Consider the following 26,999-nt stretch of genomic DNA (forward strand, 5'->3'; position numbering starts at 1 on the left):
AACCTGGAAGAAGGAATTCTACGAACAAAGACGTTCACTTTCACTTCCTCTTTCTCTCCCAGATCATTGAAATGTTTTTCCTCCTTCGCTGCCGTTAACAGGTGCCGCTGTGCGTCATTCCTCTCCCATTTTATCGTTGTTGTTTTTTTTTCCTGAAACAAGTTGCTTGCCCTTGTCCTCCGAGTCTTTTTCAAAGCGGCGTGTCCGAGTAGAAAATTTCAGCTGGTTCTCTAGTGTCCGTGACTCTTTTGCAGACTTTGCAGTCTGTTCATGTTGCCATAGCTGCCTTGCATGTTTTATTTATAACGGCACGTTAGACCGAAACGGTGGGTGTTACTCTCGTCATGCCTCGATGCATTCATATTCACAGGTCTGCAGGTGTTCGCTGTGCTCTGGAGCACGAGCCGAATTTCTTATTTATTTTTTCCCAAAGTAGACTGATGATGCAATAGCTGCATTTACATATTGTATTTGTATCACGTTCAAGCCAGCAGTGAATTCTACTGAATAATTCAGTACTGAACAGAGCATCTTTTTTTATATTCGATTTATTTACAGTATGGTTCAAGTCATTGTGAGAAATGAACATGAATTTGATTATATTTCCCGAAAAAAAAAACATCATTTTAATGATATAAGCAGCGATGGCTAATATCTATCCATAGCTAATATCATATTACCATAATTATCATAATGTTATATCATAATATCTCATAGAATAATAAGAAACCATCACACTCACACTAGGTTCATGCTATGTTGTCTTTGAGCATGGTAATAAAGCACAAATGTTTTAAGTCTTTCATTCTAGACAACACAAAACGCTGGTTTTTGTCAATTTTGTGTAGACAATCTGTGCTGAGTCTGTCTTTTCTGAGGCATTTTGTTGGTATGTTATGAAGGCATCAGTTAAAATAACAGCACATAATCTATGGTTGTGTTTCATTCTGTGCAGTCCACTAACATCATCATCACTGATAGGCTGCATGAATCTACAGTCTGGGCTAGAAGGAAATCAGCCACAGCCTTCTTCATATAGTTCTGTTTTTTAATAAACATTTGTGGTGTTCTTAGTTTTACAAGAATACAAAATAACCTACCTTATGACATTTGTTAACAGCAAAACATCTGAAATAGATTGCTACATTGAGACTATATTGGGTGTTTTTTCTTAGAAATGCTCTGGGTATTTGTCTGCCAGCCCATTTATACCAACCAATTTACAATATGTAAATACTTATTATTTGCTGGAACAAGTAATCATGGTAACTCTGTACTATAGAGAAACCTTGTACACTGTGTTCAGGAAGTGACAGAACAATGGAGCCAGAAATGCTCACACATCTTTCATTCATTCTCCCATCTGACAAATGAATGCTTTTTTACAAACCGGAAGCCTGTAATTACCATCATTATAGAAAAAACTATAGGAAGGCACTACATTTGACTATAATAACCATTCATTAAGAGATGACAATAGCTGACATCATATGCTGTGTGCTATACTTGATGTATTGTGGTGGGGGGGGGCTCAAATGTGCAAACACTATATTTATAGAATTTCTGTGCAAATCTGGAAAGGTATTCTTTAATAAGACACAGGTAGAAATTTAAGATAGTAAGAATGTCAATCTTTATTTTACTTTCTATACTGTAAAGTGTTACCCAGGTCACTGACCACTATCATAAACCATATTATGCTTATATTGTAATCAAGTTTAATTACATATATTACATATATATATATATATATATATACTCAAAGATATCCATATTGGGGCAGATCTGTTTCTGTCAAGTTCCTCAATATTCTACATCAGAAGTTCCTCAACAGTTTTTCAAACCCATGTACATCACTCTTATCTATCTATCTATCTATCTATCTATCTATCTATCTATCTATCTATCTATCTATCTATCTATCTATGATGACAATGGCTTTAGTTTGTTTAAAGTAAAAATATGATAGATTGCAGGACAATTGGGCAACCAGTTTATCCCATTAAGACATTTCAAAACGATCTGATCAGCTGATGATTAATACTTGCATCAGGACTCAGCAGTAGCTCTCTATCAGTCAAAGGTTTTTTAATTTACAAACTTCTAATTGCTCGCACGAAACTTCTAATTGCTGTACAAAACCGTACATCAGTTGCATCTGATGAAGCAGGCCTATTCAATCATGTTTGTAAAAAAGCGCTTGTGTCTGCCCAGTGTATCATCTGTGCCAATTTCCTACTCATTATTGATTTTTTTTTTCAGTGGATGTCATCAATGAGAATGTTTAATGATCATTGATCTATGTGAGACAGAGTACACTGAGACAGAATACGCTGAGACACAGATAGAGAGAGAGAGAGAGACAGAAGAAAAGATACTGACCTGCCGACTACTTGACGCTGACCCCTTGAATCATCAGGTCTGAACATGATGTCCAGGCTGTAGTTCTGTTTGAACACGTGTGGACACAAAGAACAGCAGTAATTCATTTTTAAATGAACTCATCTTCGCTATTATTCACCTTTGTTGCTCTCATGTGTAGATTTTTTGATTGACCCACCATCACTCGCTGTACTGTACGTATAGCAGTGCAGTCCTAAGCCGCTTGTGACTAGACAGCACGTGGCCACGTGTCCTTTTTTTTCCGTTTAGTAATTCTAAAGTCCTTTCACTGTGCAATGTCTGCAAACGTGGTCCCATTCGTGCCAGATGGACTAGAGACTGGAGTGGAAATGAAAGATGCGCGATGGCCAGGAGGAAGTGTCGCAGTGAGAGCAATCTGGAGCCCAGAATGACAAGTGCCAGAAGCTTGGCTGTTACTGGAATTTGGCGTAGAAGCTTCTGGATTGACGTTGTTGAGATTGCTACTGCGTATATACGACAATCTATAGTAGGGACTACTACCATTTAAATGTTCATTTCTTATTCTCTTGGTACGTTCAGTGAGTTGCAGTAAGAAAGCAATACATTTTAGCAGAGGAGTCATTGTTTGAAAGTGATATATATCTAAGCATAACGCTTACTCACAATCTGGCATCTGGCGAGTCAGGATAGATCAGGTTTGTTGAGGCTGCATGATGGAACAAATTTTACAATTAGACATTTAGGTTGAAGTAAGTGCTTACAGTTTGCAGGCTTTTGGCATATAAATGCACTTTCTATGGTTTGTACAAATGCTCAAATGTGTTCTGTGGCCTCATTAAACTAGTTTTTACCACTGGACATTAAGCATATCAGCCAGAGCCAGATGCCTTTTACAATTATTAAATGATTAGATGTTCAGTAAAATTACCTCATTACATCTGGCTGCCCACTTAAATTGGTTATCAAAAGAAAGTCCATAGCCAAGGTGGATACAGAGATGCTTCTGTGATCATATAGGGGATTCTAAAATGTCTACAAAGACATCCTGTTAAGTAATAAAACAGGACGGTGCATGTTTTTATAGAACATGAAGGATTCGGTAGGAGGAAATTAAGATTGTCCTTTGCATGTTCTTCAACCCTATTAACAGTGTTGGGCAAGCTACTTGGAAAATGTAGCGAGCTAAGCTATCCGTTACTCTATGTTAAATGAAGCTTCACTACACTGAAGCTACACCCCTGGTAAATGTAGCAAGCTAAGCTACAGCAACATGGCAAAAGTAGCTTACTACATCGAAGCTCTTTTTAAAAATTTTATTTTTATATTGAACCACATTCATTCCAAGTGATTGCTATATCAGTGATCAATAAAACTGTAAATGAAACAGAAGGCATAATTGTTCAGTTCAATTGTTTACTTACTTAACGGCTGTTTACTGTACTTAACTAACCAAACAGTCGAAACAAATTTGTCAACAAAAACTAACAAACAAAAAAATGTGATCCACATAATAATAATAATAATAATAATAATAATAATAATAAAACCATGTGTTGAGAGTGTATTCACTTGGACACATTTGCAGGACAAACTCTAAGTAAATTTAATTTTACAGATATTTCCATTAACCGTAAAACACAATGCAATGCAGTGCAAAATTCAGATAAAACAAAATACAGGTAAAACACGTATAAAAAAATTCAGAAAAAATCCTTCATATTAATACAGCATATTGTGATTTTTTTTACTCTGTTTTACTGCAAAATTGATTAACTACACCATTAGTTGGCTTATGAAAAAAAAAACATTTTTGTGAAAAACTCACTAAAATAATGACCTAAATTAAATATGAATTGTTTCTGGATATTTATCTGGATAGAACACTTACATTTGGAGGTTAAATTAAAATCATAAGGGAAAACATGATTCATTATATATTTTTCTCTGCTAAAAAAAGTGAAAAAAGCTGTCTAGTGGTGGAATTGCACTTGTTGTGTTAGCAAGCTAATTTGGGATTCGTCCTCAAATTTGTGTTTGATGTCTTCGAGGTTGAGCGCAGCTTTGTTTTGGGGTTGCACAATAAGCACCTTGTGTGTCAGGATCAATTCCTCTCCCTCTGCCATCTTTTCATCAAGTGAATTTCTGGTGTGTCAGTCCAGTAATTGGTCACTGTCTGGAGCAAAAGGTGGCAGTAATGCACCAAAAAGCTGGATGCCAACCGCGAAGGCTTAACACACAGAGAAGAAGAAATCACCGTTATACGGAAACACTTTTGTCGGCCACACAGCTCCATGAATGGCTGTGGCGTCATTTGCCAATCAGGGATCGATAAATGTAGCTTGTGTGGTCACTACTGCACTACTTCAGTGTAGCTTCGCAACTGAAAAGCTATTTGATTCAGAAAACAACAACGCTAACATCACGCTACTGAGAAATGTAGTTAAACTAGTAGCATCGCTACTTTTAGCGACACTACTGCCCAACACTGCCTATTAAGCTACACCAAACTTTACCTTGGTATGTTTCGAAAAGTCATTTACATCTACACAATGATAATGGTCATTCAAATAAGACGTGAGCCCGGAGAGGGCTGTTCCCTTAACTCCAACAACATTTTCCAGTCTTTCAAGGAGAATTTGTACGATCAGTGGTGTCAAAAGATCAAGCAACCTGATCAAACCTGATCAGTGGTAATTAGTAGGACAACTACTATTTTAACCAGCGCTCTCTCTATGCTATGATGGCGCCTAAATCCAGACTCATGAATGTATGAGCATAACTACTATGATAGAGCCTTTTTTAAGATCTTGAATATAAATGGGATGTTTGATATCTGATGGAGGCTGAGGTCAGGTTTTATAATTAGGGATTTGATAACAGATTGTTTATAAGATTCCAGCCAGTACTAAGAAAAGACATAATTGCAATTTTTAAAAAATGTATAAAAGAATGTGATGGGATAAAATACAATACAAAACTATCAGCTAGCAAAACGGTGACTAATTATCGTACTGTATTATAAAGCCACCAGGACATTTTTCTTACTCTTAATGACTGAAACTTCTTGGTATAGTCTGAAATGCTACTGATGCCAGTAATTAAAAACAAAGTTTTTTGTTTTTTTTTACTCAGTCATTAGTTATAGGGTCATTGTTTACATTAGTGAAGAACGCTGTAAAGTGACATCTGGATCTCGCCTGATCTGCGGTGTGAAAATGAAATCGTTATTAGTCATCCTGTAGCTCGCTTGATTCCGTGAAGTATTATTCGGCATTGTGTAGATTTTAATATAAACTTTGAGATCTTGTACAAGTCTGTTCCCTTGTTACTGTCTAACATATGATAATGCATTCGCAAGAACACCGAGCATACAGGCCCTGGTTTAGTAATATCCCAAATAACAAGTACTGATTTGCGTCTGCAATGGCATGTTGTGGGTGATTTGCAAAGAATAATCACATGAATGACGTGATGTGCAATATCGGGGGAGGAACGATATTTAAATGAGGTTTTAGCATGTGCTGTTTGTTCTCAAGTTCACATCTCGAAGAGAGTCACAGAAAACAGAAAGCATAACAGCAAGTCATTCGATTCAGTACCTACTGCTCTGCTGATAATACAGTACGCTCTGATCAGTTTATGTAAAAAATATATGCTAAAATCCATATTCTACAATCATTAAAGCATGTGTTTTTAAACAAGTACGGTTTAGCCACAAGGAACAACTTTTAATAACTATAGCACTTGCACTTAAAGCTAATGTGCTAAGAATTCATACCTACTTCTCCTTTGGTAGGGTAGTAGGGTTATTCGGACCAGCTCCTGCAAATACAACTCTAATATGAAGCCATATTTGCTGATTTCTTTCTGATTGTTTTGAGATGCTAAAGCATCATGTTGAAAAACCTGCTCGTTATTCAGGTTTAGGAAATGCTGTAACTTGGCTTCCAACTGGCAGAAATAGGCTTCCTTAATTTAATACAAGCTGTTGGTTTGTACTAAATTGTGCATACAGTGGCTCCTGAGGTAACTTTCAGGCTGCTGGTGCAAAACGAATTAATTTGCTCTGACACCACTCTATACATTGCATCTGAAGCTAAAATTGCACATGTTAAAGATGCAAGTCTCCACAGGCTCATAGAAACAGGGTTGAGAACATTTCTGATAACCAGGTGCAGGGGTATAGAGACTCAGAGACTCATGCTATTGCCAAGGGTGCAGCAATCAGCAAGCTTCAGGAGAAATCTGGACTGTTCATCTCGGAATGGTATGGGTGATGTCCTGATGTTGCACTTACCCCACACACACACACACACACACACACACACACACATATATAGTACACATCCACAAAACTCCAACTCACAGTGTTTTTGCTTTTCTGCCTCACTGATCAAAAGGGTGTTATTTCAGGCTTCGTGAGCTGCTCTGACCTCCTTTTCTCTGCCGTAATGTGCAGAATGTGCTTTGTGAATGCTCACCAGCACTTTTGTCATCTCCTGGGACTTGCGAAGACTAGCTAAGCATGAGACGCAGTCACGTGTAGTCTCACCCTACAGCACACTCTACACTCTCACAGTTTCTCTCTCACTCTTCATGCTAGGAACGAAAAGTGGATCCTGTAATTGGATACAGGACTGGATGTTGTTGGTGTTGTTGTCCTCTACGTATAAAAGAAACATTTGTCCTATTTCCATGTTATTCAAATCACACCGTACTCTGCTCAGTCCTTAGGGAAAAGGCTTCAGCTTCACTTTAACCGCATTACAGTGTTCATCACTTTGGCAGCATCACGTTTCACTGAGGATGTGGTGCTCACTGGGCAAGGCACATAATTGCATTTGGTGTCACGTGTACTCCACTGCTTCATCTATCATACCTACGATTCGCAATAACAGGACTAAGGTCTATTTTACTGTTTCATGACTGTATAGAGTTGCAAGTACTGCAGTCAACGAATCCTGTACTAATAATAAACCTTATTCATATTGACCTACTTGATATTAATTATGTTGGCAGATGCTTTTATACAAACTGACAGAGATGGAGAGCTGAGTAAGTGTGAGCTCAGTAGTCACGTGAGCTGGTGTTCTTTCTGGTTTTCCTTTATTATGACATCCAAAAAATGTGGTGAAGATATATATTTTTTAATGGGAAGTACTCTTAGATAAACCCTTCCATAATCCCTTAAGAATCACATCATTCTGAAAATTTAATGGAGAGTGTGGGAAAGAGGTGAAGAAGCGAGTGCAGGCGGGAGTGTCTGGGTGTCGGGAGTTCAAAAAATATCAGCGAGAATCAAGTGGAAGGTGTACAAGACAGTGGTGAGACCGGCCATGTTGTATGGTTTAGAGACAGTGTCACTGAGGAAGAGACAGGAGTCAGAGCTGGAGGTAGCAGAGCTGAAGATGTTGAGGTTCTCTTTGGGAGGGACACGGTTGGACAGGATTAGGAACGAGTACATCAGAGGGACAGCTCATGTTGGACGTTTGGGGGACGAAGTTATGGAGGCCAGATTAAGAAGGTTTGGACATGTTCAGAGGAGGGAGAGTGAGTATATTGGTAGGAGAATGTTGGACATGGAGCTGCCAGGCAGGATGCAGGCCAAAGAGGAGGTATATGGATGGAATAAATGAGGATATGAAGCTAGTGGTTGCAAGTGTTGAGGATGCAGAAGATTGGGATAGGTGGAGAGAGATGATTGGCTGTGGCCACCCCTGAAGGGAAAAGCCGAAAGAAGATGAAGATTCTAAACAGTTTCTCTTTTGCATGCACCTTAACCAGAAAGTTCTAGCAAGTCCTCCGGAAAAAAAAAACAACAAAAAAAAAACAAGCTACAACTGAAGCGCAGAATTATTGCTGACAATTTGACATCTGGTATCTGATTACAAACTGAATTGTTTTATTTAGTTTTAAGTGAAAAGGCACACAACAACGTGATCAAAGCATGACATTTACTTTGACATTCAAAATATTAAACATCTTTAAGCGGAGTCACAACATTTCCCAACACATAAACATTTCCTTTGTATTCATGAAATATATTTATGACTTTTTAAAGTTATAGCGTCTAACTCTGGGAAGATTTTTAGACAAAGCATGTTTTTATTATTACTTTCAACAGCCATAGCAGCATCTAGGTTTTCACAGACCACCACACTACTTGACCACAGCAGACCACTTTTTTTTTTTCCCAGTCCAGTAATTATATTCTTCCAAAATCTCATTGCGTCATAGTGTTCAAACACCCCCCCCCCACCCCCCAAATGGAAATCAGTGTACAGAAGTGCAGAAAGCCAATCTGACTGCAAGTGTACAAAAATATCATATGCTCTTTGAGCCATGGGCAAAGTGTCTGAGGCTGAGGCAATGGATGCAAAGAGTTGCTCAAGGGCACAACAGTGTCTCAGGCTGTCCTGGGATTTTAAACTCATAACTTTCTTGTTACTAGCCAAGAACCTTCATCATTAAATTCCTAATTCCCTGTATAAATGACACTTTATTAAATCAGGAGTACAGTGTAGCTTGCTCTGCAGTATATCCACATATATGAGCGAGCACAGAAGACAAATGAACTTACCTGGCACATAGATTGTGGTTTTAGAGAACCAGTGTCTCACTGAATGATCTTACAATGGTGGACAAATCAGTATCCCAGACACCTGTGATGAGTAAATTCTAGCTCAGTGTTATTAATGTTTTTAATGCATAGTTGGCTAGTGGACAAGTAAAGAAAAAGAAATCCTATATGTTTTTAAAACTCGTGAAATGACATGATTTGCATGATCTTAGCCGACCATTTGTTTGTGTCTTAAGTAACATACTACACACTATGCAGTCACTCTGTGCAATATGTACTCTATCATCTAGTGTATGGATTTTAGAAGGGTTGTATCGCCTTGAAAGAAACACTAACGCTACACTAACTGGAAGTTTTCCAGTCGATGGCTGAAAAAATGGTAATAATGTATGATGAGCTACATGAACACTAACTTCACTGCACATACGTAATACAACGCAATTAGCTTCAGCACAATACAGTGAAGTTAGTTAGTTAGCTAGTTAGTGAACATGTAGCTCGTCATACATTTTTACCGTTTGTTAGCTACCATTTTTTTCAGCCTAGACATTCAGGTTTCCAAAACACAGGATTGAATGGAGAAATGTCTGATTTGGTTTCTCTATGCATGTTTATAAAAGAGTGAGGTATGATTCAAGGTGAGCATCTGCAAACGATGACTTCTGGGATGTCTCGTGCAGTATTTCCAGATGCAGGCTAACCATCCAGATCTTTCCCAAAGCATGTACGGTGAGAGAAATAGTTTTACCACTTATTTTCTCAGCAACTATGGTTTCAGAGGTGTGTTTCTGCACTCGAGGTTGAGCACGAGTCTTCAAAAGCTTTCGACGAATTTCAGTGATTCGGATTATTTAGTTTATACTCAGTATAAACATTTATTTATGCTCAGTATTTCGGTAAAGCATGCCAATCAGGTTGCTGACTTGTCAGAATTTATGTTGGAAATAATGTTAATAGCAATGCGACTTTAATAACTTGATCGTTTGAAGAACTATTTCAGGATTTCTATTCTTTTATCCCCCCTCAAACTCTCCACAAATATGCTTTACCGGGAAGCTGTAGGCTATGTAAAAAAAAAAGATTGCTTTCTTTTTTCTCCCCACCTTCTTGGCTCAGTGAAAGCTAGATTCATTGTGCCAAAAGGTACAAAGAAAGCGGGATGGTACATCCTGAGACAGTGCTATATTTAGGATTGAATGTGCTCAATTTTAAAATGACTCACACCGTATGTGTCTTATTCTGGTATGGGGCAGAGAGACATCCTTTGTGTCGTCTGTGTTCAGACTTTTCTTGGATCTTCTGTTCTGAACCATGCATACAGGGCTTGGGCTGTTTCTAGCTGACCAACAACGATCTGCAAACTGCTACCATAGTCTTATGAAATAATAATAACATTAATAATAATAATAAGTAGAAGAAAATAATTGTTAATTATATTGTGTTAGATAGGACTGTTTCATGAATCGTGTTACAGATAGCAAACGTTATCATTTTTTCCATAACATTTTTAAATCAGTTATCTAACAGTATTTACACATTTTTTGATAAATTGATAACAGTCGATAAATTGAAAGAAAAAAAAAATGAAAATAAAAAAACAGGTCAAGAGACTGTAGGATCTGTACTGAAGGTCCAACTGGGATCTAACTAGCATTTGGAACATTTGCAACAGTGCTGTTTAGTTTACGTAGACTTTTTCAACTTGTATAATATGGGAAATATTCAAGCATATCAGGAAAATAAGATTTAAACAATATAATTAAATTAACTCTAGTGAGGATTCGTGTTGTCTGTAAGTTTTAGAATCTGTATTACAACTGCATATGTTGTGTCATTGCTATTAAATGTCATGACAGAGAGGCTGAAAGAGAGGCAGATTTAATGACACAACTCAACAGACACAGGTCAGGTGATCAGTAACCAGAATACACTGGGCTATAGGCAAGAACACAGGCAAACAAGGGCAATCTAGAAAGCCAGAAACAGTAAGCAAAGGCCTTATAGTAACATTGACTAAGCATCTACCTCTCGAATGGAGTGTATGTGAAAGTCTATTTTATACAAGTGACTGTGAGTGTGTGTGTGATTGGAAATAGATCTAATCAGAAGTCCAGTCACGGTGTTCAAGGAAGTAAATGTGCAATCTAGGAAGTGGTGTCCAGTACGGCCATGTTTGTAGGCCACAATACTTGTTGGTAATGATGTGACACCAGTGCTATAATTTACATTTCCGTCATATTATAGTAGACGAAATCAGGTTATATATAGTATGACAATTTCGTGACCTTGATTTAACTCATAGCTTCAAAAGAATTTACTTTAATAAGAGTATATAGTGGATTCAATGCTGTTTTATAAGCTGACAGATAAAGATGGTGGAAGCCATTTTGAAAAAGTCTGAAACCTCAATATGTTGCCATGAATCTGCTAATTACAACAGTTCATGCAGCAATACACTACTTATTTCAAAACTTGCATTTTATCTTCATATAGGATAAGATAGAAGTTTTCATTTTTAACCGTTTCCTCATTTTAAGGTTACATCATATTACATTTGATGACAAAGAAATAAGAAACAAGTCAACTGCTCAACAAGTCAGCATTTTTTATCCCTGAACTTAAAGGCAAATGCTTGTGTTTAAAGGCAGTGGTCTATGATCTACTGAAACCTGAGGTAGGCTGAGACAGTCTGTTTCCTGTTTTATACACTTTTACGCGAGAAAAATCTCACAGTATGTTTTTTTTTTTATATTCCATTACGTTTTTAAAACGCTTCTTCTATTTCTTGTGGCAAAAGGTAAACAAAAGTGGTAAACAAAGTGATATAACTGAGCTTATATTATTCTATTCTATTATTTATACTGTTCTATTATGCATATTAACATATGCTTTACAGGTTTCTTGAACGTTCAGAGATTGAACACCAAATATAAAAAAAAAATAATAATGTATTTGATGAATATCAAATATGAAGAGTCAAGAGGTTTAAACATTTCCTGAAAAGATCCGATAATTTGCTGTATAATTAGCATCAGGCTATAATTTTCTTTACTAAACTCCTTGTTAATGTTATTTTCATAATGTTATCTATTATCTTGTCTTTTACGCAATTTTAAGTGTCCTGACCCAAACTTGGGTTATGAGCTCTGTAATTCAGGCAGATCCTTAAGGTGTAATTAATCTTTATGACCTGGCCTGCAGGATGTAGATTCATAGGGCTCCATTATTGAAGAGAAGGACAAACCCCGAGCTGCTGATAAACAATTTTCGGCTGAAAATTGAAATACTCATGCCTCATAATCACACCCCACCCAGAAATGTCTTCATCAGCAGAAAAAAACACAAACATTGTAAGATCCCTGAGCAACAGAGGCCCAAAATAGTTCAGTAGTTTTATTGTCTTACGCAGCATTTTGGCGTAGCAATATTGACATTCACGCTGATAAAATGTTGAAGCACTGCTATGAATTTTTACTTACCTTTATAAAGGATCTCTTTACGGATCACTGCACAGCTAGTAGAGAGTTTTATGCACTGTATGTAATTTGCAGGTGAATAAACGCGAGATATAAATGTATTCATTTCTGTTTGGGTCTCAAAGAAGGTAAAGCGATGCTGCTGTTGTGGCTAAGAGATTAAAGTTATCCGTGTTATGTTATCTCTGTCTTGTCTGACCTTGCTAAGCTTCCCAGACCTTCTTTATTTCTTTTTCTGTACTCCTGCAATAAGAAAGCCACATACGCTCAGCTAAGCCTCGTAGACGACGCTCGCTGGTAACTTCATCTCAATTAACTAGCAATATCAATAATATTGAAATAGAAAATCCCCTGCAGATGCTTTGGGATATTCAGAATGGCGTATGCATGTGCACAAACAGATGGAAGTGTAAGTTAGAGATGGATGAATTAAATCAAAAATCGTTTGTTTCGTACTTAAAGAGACAGGTTGGTTTTAACACCTTGATTTTTGTTCCATATTTAGGCCCTTTAGCAGCTTTAGCTAGAATTTGGGTTGTAGCAATTACAGGATAAATGACAAAATTGTTAAAAGGCTTCCGTTTACACTTCTCATAATCCATGATGACTAGCAGAGCTCGTAGATGCTAGTTTAGTAGATAGCTAGGGTGATGGAAAATTTTACACTGAGAACCTTCTTACCAATCCGAATCGAGGACTGTAAAGCGCTGTGTGTTTTAAAACACTGTAATCATGCAAAATCCTGACACCAAAAAGCAATGTTTTGTTGATATACGGCTTATTTAAAGGACCTGGATTTATTTATTCCGTTTTTTATTTTATGGTCTATTTCATTCTACTTACCCAGCTATTTGAACCAAGTTCTGTTTGCAGCATTGTGTGTTTGTAAGGCTTGGTCAGTGCGCCTTCGGTTGCAGACATCTGTGCTGTGTTTGACCCAGTCGGTGCATGGCTACAGATAGAGAGATAGAGAAGGAGAGAGACATGTGGTGTGCACAGCAGTCCATAGATGGCCAACCGTGCTGCATTGCAGAGAGGCAGATGATCTGTACGGATTCACTTTGAAGCTCAGGTTTCACACCAGGCAGTTTCAAGATTAATGTTATGCTGAAAGTCCAGCAGTACCAGCATCAGATCAATAACATAGACACAGTTCAACTACAGGAACAAATATTTCATATACAGTTCTATTCATTATAAATTCTTGTTGTTTATACAGAGCGCTGGGGACCCTGCACCAAATGACAAGGATTTTGTTCGTCCATGACCATCATAAGCTCACACTTACATTGACCCGAGTGATGAAGGTGATTATGCTTAGGGTTAGAGTCAGGGTTTGCACCTTTTTATGACTTTATGATCAGGAAACTGTTGCTGTAGAGAACATTATATTATATTACATTTCCACTTTTACTGTTAAAAGCACAATTCCACACTATTGCCACCAATTCTGCCACAATTGTGATTACAAGGTCAGGTTAATGAATCATGCTACAAAACCACTGTATACTATGAAAATTCCAACAAATGACTAAACAAAATAAGTTGAAACACAAATTAAACATGTTTTAATCTGGAAATGTTTAAACATATTGAACTAGCTGCTTCAGATTTGTGTGGCAATGCAAGAAAAACCCATCAGCTTCACTGAAAACGATCCTCAGTACTATCATTATGCCTCAATGGATTGCCCAGGTTGGGTTTTTACTGCTTCAGGAGATCAGCAAAAGAGCTAACCCATTCAGAGCTTTAGTCAATGCAAACCTTAACATTAACAGCCAGCAAAAAGTTTAAATATTATCAGCAATGCAGATTTACAGACATTCGGATCAGGACCAGAAAATATCGAGGACAGAAATGGGAATACTCCCTGAGAAAATTGTAAAGAAATGGAAAAGAAATGTTCGGATGAAAACTTTGAAAGATTTATGAGATATAATGGGGTAGAGTGAGGTTAGTGAGATTATCAGAGGCACTCAGGGTAAAGATCAATGAGAGCCATTAATCACATTGTTAATACGTTTTAAAACAGTGAGCGAAAAAGGTATGGATTTAGGCTTTCCCAAGCCAACGATTTTTATTTACACTTATATATGGAGTTGGTTCTGGGATACATCCTCAGAAATGTATTTCAAGCTCAAAGACTTGCTTAGTGATGTACGTCTGATGTTCCCTTGATTCATGGTGCACGATTGGATATATTACTTCAGGAGATCAGCAAAATACACTGGAACTATACTATTTCAGCCTTTAGTCAATGAGAAACGTATACTATAATAATAAACATCCAAGGTGGCTTAAATAAGACACGAGTCATACTGTTTTTGTCCTGCGGTTTTTTTAGCCGTGTGAGTTAAAACCCAAAAATACCCCCATATTGCATAAGCACTCTACATTGTGCCTTGTAATGTGATTCTATTCGGGGGACAAAAGTGACAAAGCCCAAAAAAAGCAAGCCCATAGCAGTGAGTACTAGGCGCTCTCAGGTTGTCGAGCTGACACAGATTCAGTGTTGCCATGGCGATGCGCGTTCCAGTTTCTTTCCCGTTCTATATTCGCATCTTTCTGTTATCCGTCTATGGCGTCCGCAGCACAAGCCTCATTTAACCAATTCCGCTTATGAGCAAGCCGTGTGAAGCTAACGGTAATTCATCTTATCCCGAGCCGTCATCTTACCTCACCTCTGCCTCTGCGGGGCTCTAATTAATCTCCGAGGTAGCAGGATGATATATGAAGAAGACAGGAAAGTAACCGGATGGCCTTTTTCCTCTGCGCCTTGAGGTGGTCGGGTCTTTTCAGGTGCGCGGTTTTCACATGGAGGATAAATTCATCCTAACCTACATTCGCAGGGGAAAGAAGGAGCTTTGCTTAACCCTGACATTTTAAAAACGTTTTTTTAATATCGACCCGCCGTATTTTTTATCTTAGTTTTAAGCAACATTAACAATAGTGAATGATGATCGAACATATTAACATGCTAGATGGCTAGTTTTATATGACTGTAAACAGTGAAATAAGTTTATTAGTAAAGTGATGTTAAGTTTGTTTCTTTCTATGTTTCTTAGTAATGTAACAGAGATGCCAATTTTTCCTTCAAGCAGCTGAAGTAAATAGTTGAACTATATTATCAGTAGAGTAGCGGAGAGGCATTGATAAGTTGATTAGTTTGCACCTTCTCATGTTATTGATAATGACTGTGTTTAAATATTTTGTAAGCCATAGATCTTTTGATGCACAACTTGACGTTATAGACTGCTAATGAATCTTTTACATGTATTAATGCATTAGCAATGTTGACACAGCAATCAGTTTAGAACCTTTTCCACCGTCCCATACCATTGCTTCCGATCAGACAGATCTTGGTCAGACCTAGCTCAGCCTCTGGAAGAACATGTTTTGGAAGCAGCCCTAGAAAATTTTTTTTAAGTCGATCAAACCTTTCCAATGATAAAAACTGGAGTAGTTCAGCAAGTTTGAACCAGTTCAGCTTCTTTAGCAAATTCTCTTTAGAGCATATCCAATCACATGGCCATATATAACTCATCTATAAATGTTAAGATGATTGAACAGAGAGGTAAGTATGTGAACCAGTTAGTCAGTTGGTTAGTCAGCGTGTCTTTTATTCATGTGCTTAATAAGATTACTATATAAATAAAACCACATGAGATGATCAGACTTAATCTCATTTATTTCTGTTGCTAAAGCAGTGAATGGTATCCTTAAAATGTAGTGGCATAAAGATCAGCATGCTGAATTTGTAAAACAGTATTTTTAAAAGAACAAACCTTTTTTTAGCTTGTTAAGTCTCTGTGTGTTGTGACTCACACGCCCCCGAACAGTGAGACATCGTACCAGAAATCCAGGCCTGTTGCTTCTTTTTGCCTACACACAGTTTAATACACTTCCTTGTTTTTTTTTTTTCTTAAAGTGTTTTAGTTGTATGTTATGCTTCCTCAATGTCTGCTTCCTCTATTCCTGTTTCCTCATTTACATTACTCAACAAGGCGAGGACATCTTACAGGGGAATTTGTAGTTTGTGTTTATATATTTTTTTGGCTATTTTGGCCTATTTAGCTATCCATCCATCCATCCATCCATCCTTCTATACGTCTATACATACATACATACATACATACATACATCCACCCATCTACTTATCCATCCATCCATCCATTTAACTATTCATCCACCCATCCATCCATCCACCCATCCAAATATCCATCCATCCGTCCATTTATCACACATCTTTCTTTTTCTGTCTCACTTGCCATCTGTCCACATTTGCACCATAGATGTCAAGAAAGAGAGTAACACTTTTGCTCGCCATGTCACACCTCTCCTCTCACGTCCTTCCATACCCGACAGCACAAAACTGCTTTATTTCAGCTTCAGAGATGCTTGTGTCTATAATAACTACCATCCACTTTGTCCTGGAAGCATGATTTAGCAACATGGACGGTTGAATATTTATGCGCATGATATGTTGATAAAGATTTATAAATACCAACCAATGTGCCAATTACTGAGACCTTAAAGAAGAAGAATCCCAATGAATAACTGATTCGGATTGGTCAGAATTATGTCTGACGGGAGCGCTAGCTATGAGCTTGATATTAATGCTCTTACTCTTGTTTCAATAGCAACAATTTACAACACTGTTAAACATGATAGATCCGGTAAGTTATGTGAGCTTGTCTCTTCTCTTTAACTCCTCTTTAACTTTGTCATGACAATCTTTGGATATCGAACTCAAGTTTTTTAAAAGGCAGCAGGAGAACTTTGATTGATAAGTTTAACCACCTTGAAACGTCTTTCCATGTAGTGGCTTTTATGGTGGATGTGTCACATTAACAGGATTTAAACTTTTGTATAAGACGAAACCACATCATGGTGTGCAATTATTGAAGAATAATAGTAAGATAGAGTAACAGTTTCATGTCAGGCCACATCACACTGTGGCTTATTATCCTATAATTAACATGCCTTGTGTTTTATTCCTTATATAACATGATACTTCCTTTCTAATTTCTATTTCCTTAACTTTAAATAGGTTCAGAAGCCTGGGACAATAGGATATGAGAAAGAACACCCAAGAAAATGAATGAAAGATGAATGAAATGTTTTTCATTTGGAAAGCAGAAAGACACTTTTTGCTAAAAGCCTCATTGCGGCATAGAACACAAACAGCACATAGCATTTGTGTGACCTTAAAGGTCCATCTGTGAAGAGCTCTTGCTTGAGTAGCTCTCTAGAAAGGACACAAGCACCAGAAGTGACAGTGTGCAGCGCCGAGACAAGGATCCAGACAGATATCAAAGGATGTAAACACACCGATCTGCTCCATTAGTGTGTTTATTCACACACCCAGAGTCACGTTGCAGTGTCTGGAGCTTCATCAATCACATGCAAGAGCACACACACAAACACCAGCATTTCCTCTACAGTGCAATCCAGACTTGTTTATACTAACTTCTCGGGATATGATTCGACTACAGCCATTGTCATAAGTAAAGCCTTTGTTTTGTTTTGTTTTTTCCTTTTAGATTCCCTAAAACAAGAGCCACTAAAAACATGCTCCGGATTCCAGACTCTGTGTCTACCTCGAACCCGACATGTTTTACTGCGTGCTCATTACTGCTGAATTCTTGTTCCTTCTTTAGCAGTGAGCGAGTTCAAGCGCCTGCCACACAAGCAGAAGCAAAATGTTTTGATAGAGGATTTCAGAGAAGGGCATTTCACAATAATTACACATTGGCAGCTGTTTATGACATTACTGTAAGAGCAGTTTTCCAGAAGTGCCTGTTCATCTGGTATTCTAGTAATCATATACTCAGAGAGAGGGATTTTTTTCTTTTTTACTTAAAGAGCATATGGGATATTAAGGGTATTTATGTTAAATTTGTGATGGTTTGCTTCAGGAGAACGTCTTTCATGATTATTGCACAGTTCAATCGAGCATAGTGAGAATACAGTTAAACACTGCATCTTAAGGAGAATACAATGGTTGGTATTATGAAGCAGTAATTAATACTAACGAATTAAGTGAAGAACATTGTTGTTTCTATTTTTGGATACATGCAATTTGGCACATCCACAAAACGATGTTCCTCTTATCACTTTTGATATGTCGGTCCTTCCCTCTTGACTTCAAATTCTTGAAATTAGTTATTCAGAAACTCAGAATTCAGAAGTCCAACATCCTCAGTCCTAGAGACTTTCCCCAAGTCTGAAGTATAGATACAGTATACTGTACTTCATCTTGTAGATGAAATTCCTGTCAGAGATGTTACAGTAATTTAGTCAGCGCTTTCTGACCAGTTTTCTGACCGGACAAGACTTCAACAGAAATGTAGTAAATTATATACAGCTCTGGAAAAAAATAAATAAATAAGAGACCACTGCATCAGTTTTATAATATCAGTATAATAATTTGTTTTTTTTCTTACAGGTTCATGTATTGGTGAGATTTTGTTTCTTTTTTTGTGAACTGCTGACAATATTTCTATAGCTATTGTTATTTAGAGTGTATATTTAAAGGAAATGACAACACGTCAAAATAAGAGAGCTTTAACAACTAAAAAAAGCAAACAGCTCAGCTTTGCTTGATGGTTTGTGACCATCCATCTTCCTCTTGATGACATTCCAGAGGTTTTCAATAGGGTTCAAATCTGAAGATTGGGCAGTGGTCTCTGTAGATTGTTGACCACTGCTCACTATAGATGAGTTCAAGTGCTTAATGTTTGTTTGTTTGTTTGTTTTTGATCTTTGATTGTACCATGGTTGTTGGTGCCAGATTCGCCCATTTGGGTTGAGTATTTTAGAAACTGCAGATATCCTGTAGATATTTCCACACAAAGCAGTCTCTAGGGTTCTTTACAAGATGGTATGAGAATCCAAAAGGATCAAGTGAGCGACAGTTCTTTCTTGCCTTGCCTGCTCTATTGTTTATAAGAGCACTGAGAGAAGAATGGCATGTTTAGTTCGAGCAGATAGGAGGGCTATAGTAACTGAAACGATCATTCTTTGCTCCCGTGGTGAGAAGAAAAGCATCTCAGATTTCACAACATGTCAAGCTTTGAGGTGGATCAGCTATAACAGGGTACAAGCTCATCAAAGCTGGAGATTAGCAAAAGACCAGGCCGTGTTTTTCCAATCTTCAGGTGACTTCAGTCTTCATCTGAATATCCTATATGGTTTAATTATGCCATATCTCAATCTGTGTTTCAGCTTGACCAGATTTAGGTGACCACATTCGCATCACTGTGTGATATTTTTAATACTTAGGTAAATCATTTTAATACTCAGCTATGTAAAGTCACTAATGGACAACGTCTTAGGGCATGATCTAAATATAAAGAGTGTTTAGAGCTATTATTTATTACTGTTTAAAACAGCAGCTGGCTAATTGGCCCACGGCAAATGTTTTAAGGCTACCATAAACAAAGACTTAATATGAAGCCTGGCTATGAAGACTGTACTTGAACTCTACAGTCATCAATCATATAATAAACCTATTCTGGTAGATGTCACATGCTAGGATAAATTGTCATGACTGTTTTCATTCAGCAAGTGTCATGTCGCCAAGACTCGATGTCACATGTCACAAGAGCTGACGTCACATGCTAATTATTGATCCTCAGATAATTATTTTTAGCCTTGTGTACAAAAGACCTGTCTCACGGATTGATAGTGTAACGGTAGTTTTGTTTCCACTGATATGACATCGCAGACGCTACACGCCGAACACACTGGACATAGCCGGGTCTGAAGGTATCAACGATGACACAGCAGATCCCAGACACAGACCACATGCACAAGAAATTGAGCGTGTCCTACTAACCCCGAGTGCCTCCATTTTAAATATGAGCTCTACTTTCCAAACTTCACACCCTTCCCTGAACTCATTTGAATAATAAAGCACAAAATTTGCATACAGGGTAATAGGCAAAGGCATTAGCTCACTGGCCCGAAGATGCATACTTGACATTTGCTTTTCATTTCGATCAGTCAGTAAGTGAATAAGAGTGCCTTTTTGGCGCTCGATACGAAATCCTGGGTGGTAATTGAATTGTTGTAACTGGTCCAGATGAGCGGATTTTAAATTAATTCAGAAAGCTTTTATAAATATGTTAGAATGTGGACTTTAGTCTTTACAGATGTGCTGTAAGAAGCACGTTTGTAACCTCCTTGCAGCAGCATTGAACATCTCAGCATCATATGTCTGCAATATTTTATTAGCCACATCCTGTGTGTGTGCATGTCTGTGTGTGTGCTTCAGCACTGTATGAGCCATGCTAGCACTTTCTGACTCAGCTTCATATGGTTTTAACTGACCTGTAAAGTCATTTGATGACATTCTCCTACACTGTACTTAATCAGAGCTTAAATTGCACACTGATACGTTAGTGTTCTTTCTCGTCCAGTGATGACAGACATGGTCCACTGCCTTCCTGACTTTTCAGAGATCTGAGGTTGCACATGTTTATACTGAAATACCTATTTCTACTATCCTGCCTTCATTTCAGTATCGCTCAGAGCTTGTTGCTTGACTCGCTCTGTCTAAACATCTCCGCCCTTAATAGGTTTATCATTGTGTATATACAATTAGGCGAAGGATCCATGGTGTGAGAAGACATAGTGGGCCATAAAGGCATCAAAGTGGTGTGTAGTGAAGCTATAAAAGTGCATCGCCAGTGCAGAGTACATAACTGGGTCATAGTAGTGCATTATGGGGTTTTAGCCGTGCATAAAGGACTCATAATAGTGCATTATGGGTCATAGCAATGCATGTGAGAACCTCCTAGTGTATTATGTGGTTTTGTGAGGTCATAATAGTTTATTGTACGGTCATTGTAGCACATTGTAGTACATCATATTGTTATAGTAGTGCATTATGGGACTGGAAATATACATTACAGAGTAATTACAGTGCAACTATACACAGGGTAATTATGTGATCATAATAGTGCATTATAGTTTTATAGATTATTCAGTATGTATTGTTCTAATCTAAAGAAAATCAAATCCCCCCCCCAAAAAAAGTAAAGACATTTTGGAACCATTAAATCGTATCTTTAATGTCATCTCTCCTGTACCTTTATTCTTATGAAAAAAGTGTTTGCACTCGGCACTCCCTAAATCCCCCAGCAGCTGTGGAGAGAAGGATAGAATGCTCTTTCCCTAATAAGCTCTTCATCTTTTAATGAACGCGTGTAATTAGTTCTTCCTCAGCTCTCCTGTCACTGATCCCGCGGTGATATCAGTGTAGATTTTTTATTTTTTGTCTTTTCACATGAGGACATTTAGAGCTGTACGCTCTTTGTATAAAGGTCATAATAGTTATAATATAATAAAGTCTAATGTGTATTGATTCTCAAGGAGTCAATAAGCATTAGAACCTCTACTTCTACACGAGCTAGCGGTCTTTACAGAAGTCTCTAAGTGTTTTGGGGACTATATACATATTTGTAAAAGTTGCCTCTTGTGCATTACTGTATTATTATTATATTAAATTTTGGTGTTGATTTTTGCAATGCTTTCAGTCACAGGTTCAGTCTGCTGATTGTAATCGTAACGGTTAGCTAGCTTGCTATCAATAATCTTACCTGGTAGCATTTAGCTAGGTGTCAATTTTCTGAGGTGACTTTTATATAGCTACCAAATAACTTCTGAGTTGTAACTAGCTATTAGTATTCGTCTGTGTTTTTCTAGCTATCAGTGATAGTCTGTTATGAATTTTAGCTAGGTGTGCACAATCTGGTAGCTAGCGATCAATAAACGCCAGTGCTGACTTCTTGCTAGCTATCAGTAATCTTCTGTGGTAGCAGTTAGTTAACTACTATTACATTTCCTGAGGTAACTTTTTGATAGCTGCCAAGTTATTTCCTGAGGTAACTTTCAATAATCTTCTGTTGTAGCTAGCTATAAATAATCTTTTGTGGTGGTGTTCAGATAGCTGTCAATAATCTTTTTTTGGTGACTTTTAGGTAGCTATCAGAAATCGTGTAGCTTATTTAACTTATCAGTACTCTTCATTGGTCTCTGTGATAAAGTTAACTAACTATGAACAGTAATTTGACGTAACTTTTAGCTTTCTATCGTTACATTTCTGTGGTACCTTTTAGCTAGCTAAGAACAATAATTTGATGGAACTTTTAGCTTCATATCGTTACATTTCTGTAGTAACTTTCAGCTAGCTATGAACAATAATTTGACGGAACTTTTAGCTTTCTATCGTTACATTTCTGTGGTAACTTATAGCTGGCTATGAACAATAATTTGACGGAACTTCTGTGGTACATGGTCTTCTGTGAACTTGTGAGTAATCCTTTATGTATTTTTTTTCCCGTTCAAGTTAAAGTGAAACTGTTTTTGTTATTGAGTCGGTCTTCTTGCTGGGAAATGATGGACTTCTAAGACCGTAAAATGAGAGAGCCCGTAATTACAGGCAGACAAACAGGCCACTCTATTTGTTATCCGAGGAAAAGAAACGTGAACTAAATGGACGGATGTGACACCTTGTGTGCGTTTGTGCATGTGTGTGTGCATGTGTGTGTGTGTGTGCACGCTCGCCACGTGAACTGAGAGTGCCTGGCATGTGGTACATGGTCAGTCTGGAAGTTAGGAGGATGCTGTGATTGCTAATGGCCACACAGACACACAAGCACAGACACACACTGATGCTGTATCTCTGGGTAGAGCTCATTAGGTCTTAGGTGCTCATCCACAGCTCATCCTCCGATTGGCTGAGGGAGGAGGAAAGAAGGCTCTGCTCGCCCTCCCCCCGCTCTGTGTGTATGAGAGAGAGAGAAACTGATAGAGTCTGAGTGTGTGCATTCTCTAGAACGGAGAGGAGCCGAGACAAGTCGACAGCCTCTTTCAATTCAGAGCTCTAGTGCTGCATACTCCAGGGATCTTTCTATCACACACACACACACCCAAAACACACACAGTGCAATCTGCTACTACTAATAGGCGTATTGTTAATGTCTATGGGCTTCTCTGCTTGTACGGAGCAGCATCTCAATTTTGAGCATTTACGATTTTTTGTTTGAGCTCTTTCGCCGCAAAAGTGGTCCGACGGAAACATGGGAAGGCAGAGCCCCGATGCCACCAGCACCACAACGAGCACCGGATCATGCTCCAGCTCCGGGAACGGGCGCATGCAGCGCTCGCAGAGCCGCATGAGTCTGTCTGCCTCGTTTGAGGCACTGGCTGTCTACTTCCCTTGCATGAACTCGTTTGACGAGGAGGAAGGAGGTGAGAGAGATCCTGGTTCTTGGACTCTAGTGTCTGGTGAGATGGAGAGATAGGAGAAGAGGAAGAGAGGGATTTAAAATGTTCTTACTAATGTGATGCTCTATACCTCTGATGTTTATTAAAGTGCCGTTTATGTCAGTAGTTTGTTTTAGGTTTAGACATCAGCGTCTCCGGCTTGCAAAAAAACGATGTTGTGCCGATTTTATTCTATTCCAATATATTAAATCTGTCAGAAAAAATGATGCTGTGTGTTGATCAAGCTTCAGCCAAGGTTGCTAGCACAGATCCTGACCTTGACGTTTCAGTCTAGCTCTTGCGCTGTCTCAGCTTCTTGGTATTAATAACATTAAAACTGGAGTAAATCTTTGTTTGGTATTTTAATAAGTGTAATCTTGTCAAAAAAAAAAGGAAGAGGTGGATGAATGCTAGTCTAGAGAGACAGTCCAAATCTAATCTGTAATCTTAAGAATGCTTGATCACAAACATACCAGACGATTCTCTGGGAAGGGAGCTGTCATTGGACTCGGCGTGATTTAATAACGAGCGCAGGATTAATGAGCGAGAGCATTTTCTTCCTGGAATTGGCATTTGGAAATGGGTTTATTTTCTCAGAGGTAATTATGACCCTGTTAAGGAGGGCATGTGTGCTAACACTGATGATTAGTGAAGGTGGACTCTGTTGGCACGGTGCGAGCTTAGAGTCATTCTGAATGTTCGGAATCCGAGCTAGAGGAGGAGGATGCTGAATCAGAAGTGTGTATGGGTCTTGGAAGTAAATCAGAGCTCATTAAAATTTCATAGAAATGACTCAATGTCTGGAAAAATAAAAGGTACTAAACCTTCATCTCTCCTCATTGCAGGATTGGTTCCTTTAACTCTTGTGAAAATGGAAATAATATATCTGGAAGAAATGTTGAGGAATGTTAGAGTTTAGAGTTTTCCTCAAGAAACTTTGTGAATACTGTAAGAAAAGGAAATTTCAAGACTTCTTAATCTTTCATTTATGGTTGTGTCTTAACTGATTAAAAACTGGCTAGAATAATTATAATAATAATAAACAGATACATAGGGTTTATTCCACTATTCTTTCTGGAAATATCTCGGTAGCTAGTCAACATTGTAACAGGTAGACATACTTTATAAAACTGTATTGTATAATCATTCATTGCTTTATCACGTTACAGGGGTTTCAAATTATTACCAATTTTTTTAGACTCAGCTAACATTCGATATAAATCCTATAAATCTTGACTACTACCTTAACATGATCAGCTACTTAATAGGAAAAATAACAACATCAAATAACCAGCTCCCCGAATTTAATTGGTGCTCACAGTTGTGATTCAGACGGTGGTTGTTATTTTCCTGTTTGCACAGGTTACAAACATTTGTCCACTCCTGTGTGAAACGTAAGTACTCATAAATATCGATTAACATTGAGAAAATGGCCATTGATGTTAGATTGTCTTGTTTTCATCGCTGGAAGAATCAGTCATCTGTTGCTCCATCCTGTTTATTGTTCACTACAGGTCTGGTGCTGATGCTGCATTCGGCTTCTTTGCACAGATTAGACGTTGAATTTAAATAATAAATCTCAGTCTTCAGTGATTTTAGAAGAAGGTGGCTTTGCATATTGTAGGAATTGCAGTAAAGAATATAGTGTATTTACAAAATGCAAGTGTAACGTACCATTCTCTCAATACTTCCATCTTTTTGTGATTAGGTTTCTGCTTTGTCTTATTTAAAGCGTGCAGTAAAGAGCTCATGACTTCATGACTTTATTTTTCATCTCAGTATGCAGTAACTTTAACTTAAGTGGAAGTGATTTTACCCAAGGATCAGCTGACGACCAGCTGATGTCTGCATTAGCTATAAGTTAGGCCACAGAGACCTTGTTGGTCAGGTGACCACGCAGTCCCTTCAGCCAGTCATAAATAATTCATTAAGAAGGTAGAACATGAAATCCTCACACAGCAAACCCTTCAGCCATGTTTTCATCTCTTTAATGCTGTATGTCATGGTGTGGTGAAAGTTTGGCCCTGACCGAGCATGCCTGGTTCGCGACACCTAACAGGAGCAGGGCTGTGTGTGATTGTTCAGTGCTTGTCACGTCCAGAGATGAGCAGCATGTCTGATAGAAAGAGTCAGCTGTCACCTCGGATCAGCTAAGGAGGACCACAGTACTGTGTGTGTGTGTTCATAATGTGATGAGAAATGCCTTGAAAATAAAGGCCCATGAAATTGTGATTAATTTCACCCCAATCACGAGATCTGAAAATCTGTTACACTGAATATCTCTATCTAGCAGTGAAACACCTGACACTTTTTTGTCCATCAGGACAATCTAAATGAATTAGTTCTTTCAGATGACAAATCTAGCAGTGTTTCGAACATGTGAAGCTACAGCCTGGGCTAGAAAGAAATCAGGCCCATTGTCTACTTCAGGTTCTGTGTATTTTTTAATTTTTCTATTACTTATAAGCAGAAAAGTTTAGAAAAGTAAAAAGCAAATAAGATGATCCAGAAATCAGCCTTATGTTTTTTTATGTATTTATCCAGGAAAGCCTTCTTAGCCTTTGGTGAACAGGGAAAATTATGCTAAGGAATGCTTATAAAAAGCGCAAATATATATGTATATATATATATATATATATATATAATATTCTTGCATTTGTACAGAACTATTTTGGTCATTAGAATATATATATTAAAAAGAAAACCTTGATATTTGGTTCTGAAGTGTTTACTTTCCCTATGTTACCTTGTTTCCTAGATAGTTTACATTCTAAGAGATTCTAAGAGATGTTGATTTTTATTTCCCTGACATGACAAAATATTTCTTCTGCTCTGAATTCATGACTAATAGCTAATGTTTTTTCTTTGTGCCTCCGTGTAGAAGCAGGAGGAAAGAAGCTGCGCAGCACCGTTCAGAGGAGCACTGAAACAGGTCTGGCTGTGGAGATGAGGAACAGGATGACGCGACAGGCCAGTCGCGAGTCCACCGACGGCAGCATGAATAGCTTCAGCTCTGAGGGGAAGTGAGTATTGCAGACATGCACACTTATATAATATAAATGTACTGTCAGGCAAGTCTTTACATTTTTCTTGTTAGTGTCAGAGTCTTAACAGTAAAAGTTGTTTCTCTTGTAGCTTGATCTTTCCCGGAGTGCGACTCTCCGCAGACAGCCAGTTCAGTGACTTCCTGGATGGACTAGGTCCTGCCCAGTTAGTAGGCCGACAGACTTTGGCTACACCTCCAATGGGTGAGTGCTAAAAATAAACCCATGGAGTTTTACTAACCTGGCTCCTTTGCTTCAGTT

At 38.0% G+C, this 26,999-nt stretch overlaps 1 protein-coding gene across 7 annotated transcripts in view; it reads left to right on the top strand.

The window, feature by feature from the left end:
* The window catches only part of rims2a (regulating synaptic membrane exocytosis 2a), a 189,238-nt gene that overhangs the window by 151,353 nt on the left and 10,886 nt on the right, over window positions 1-26,999 (top strand). For 6 of the 7 annotated variants that reach the window (XM_058376388.1, XM_058376387.1, XM_058376390.1 and 3 more), the window contains 2 exons: window positions 26,576-26,717; window positions 26,830-26,942. In XM_058376388.1, the coding sequence (XP_058232371.1) occupies window positions 26,576-26,717; window positions 26,830-26,942 (255 nt within the window). Of the gene's footprint in view, window positions 1-23,003; window positions 23,680-26,575; window positions 26,718-26,829; window positions 26,943-26,999 lie in introns of those variants that run through there. The other variant, XM_058376392.1, reaches the window with a different exon arrangement.

This window comes from Hemibagrus wyckioides, linkage group LG23, assembly GCF_019097595.1.
Source record: "Hemibagrus wyckioides isolate EC202008001 linkage group LG23, SWU_Hwy_1.0, whole genome shotgun sequence".
In the NCBI taxonomy this organism is placed as follows: domain Eukaryota; kingdom Metazoa; phylum Chordata; class Actinopteri; order Siluriformes; family Bagridae; genus Hemibagrus; species Hemibagrus wyckioides.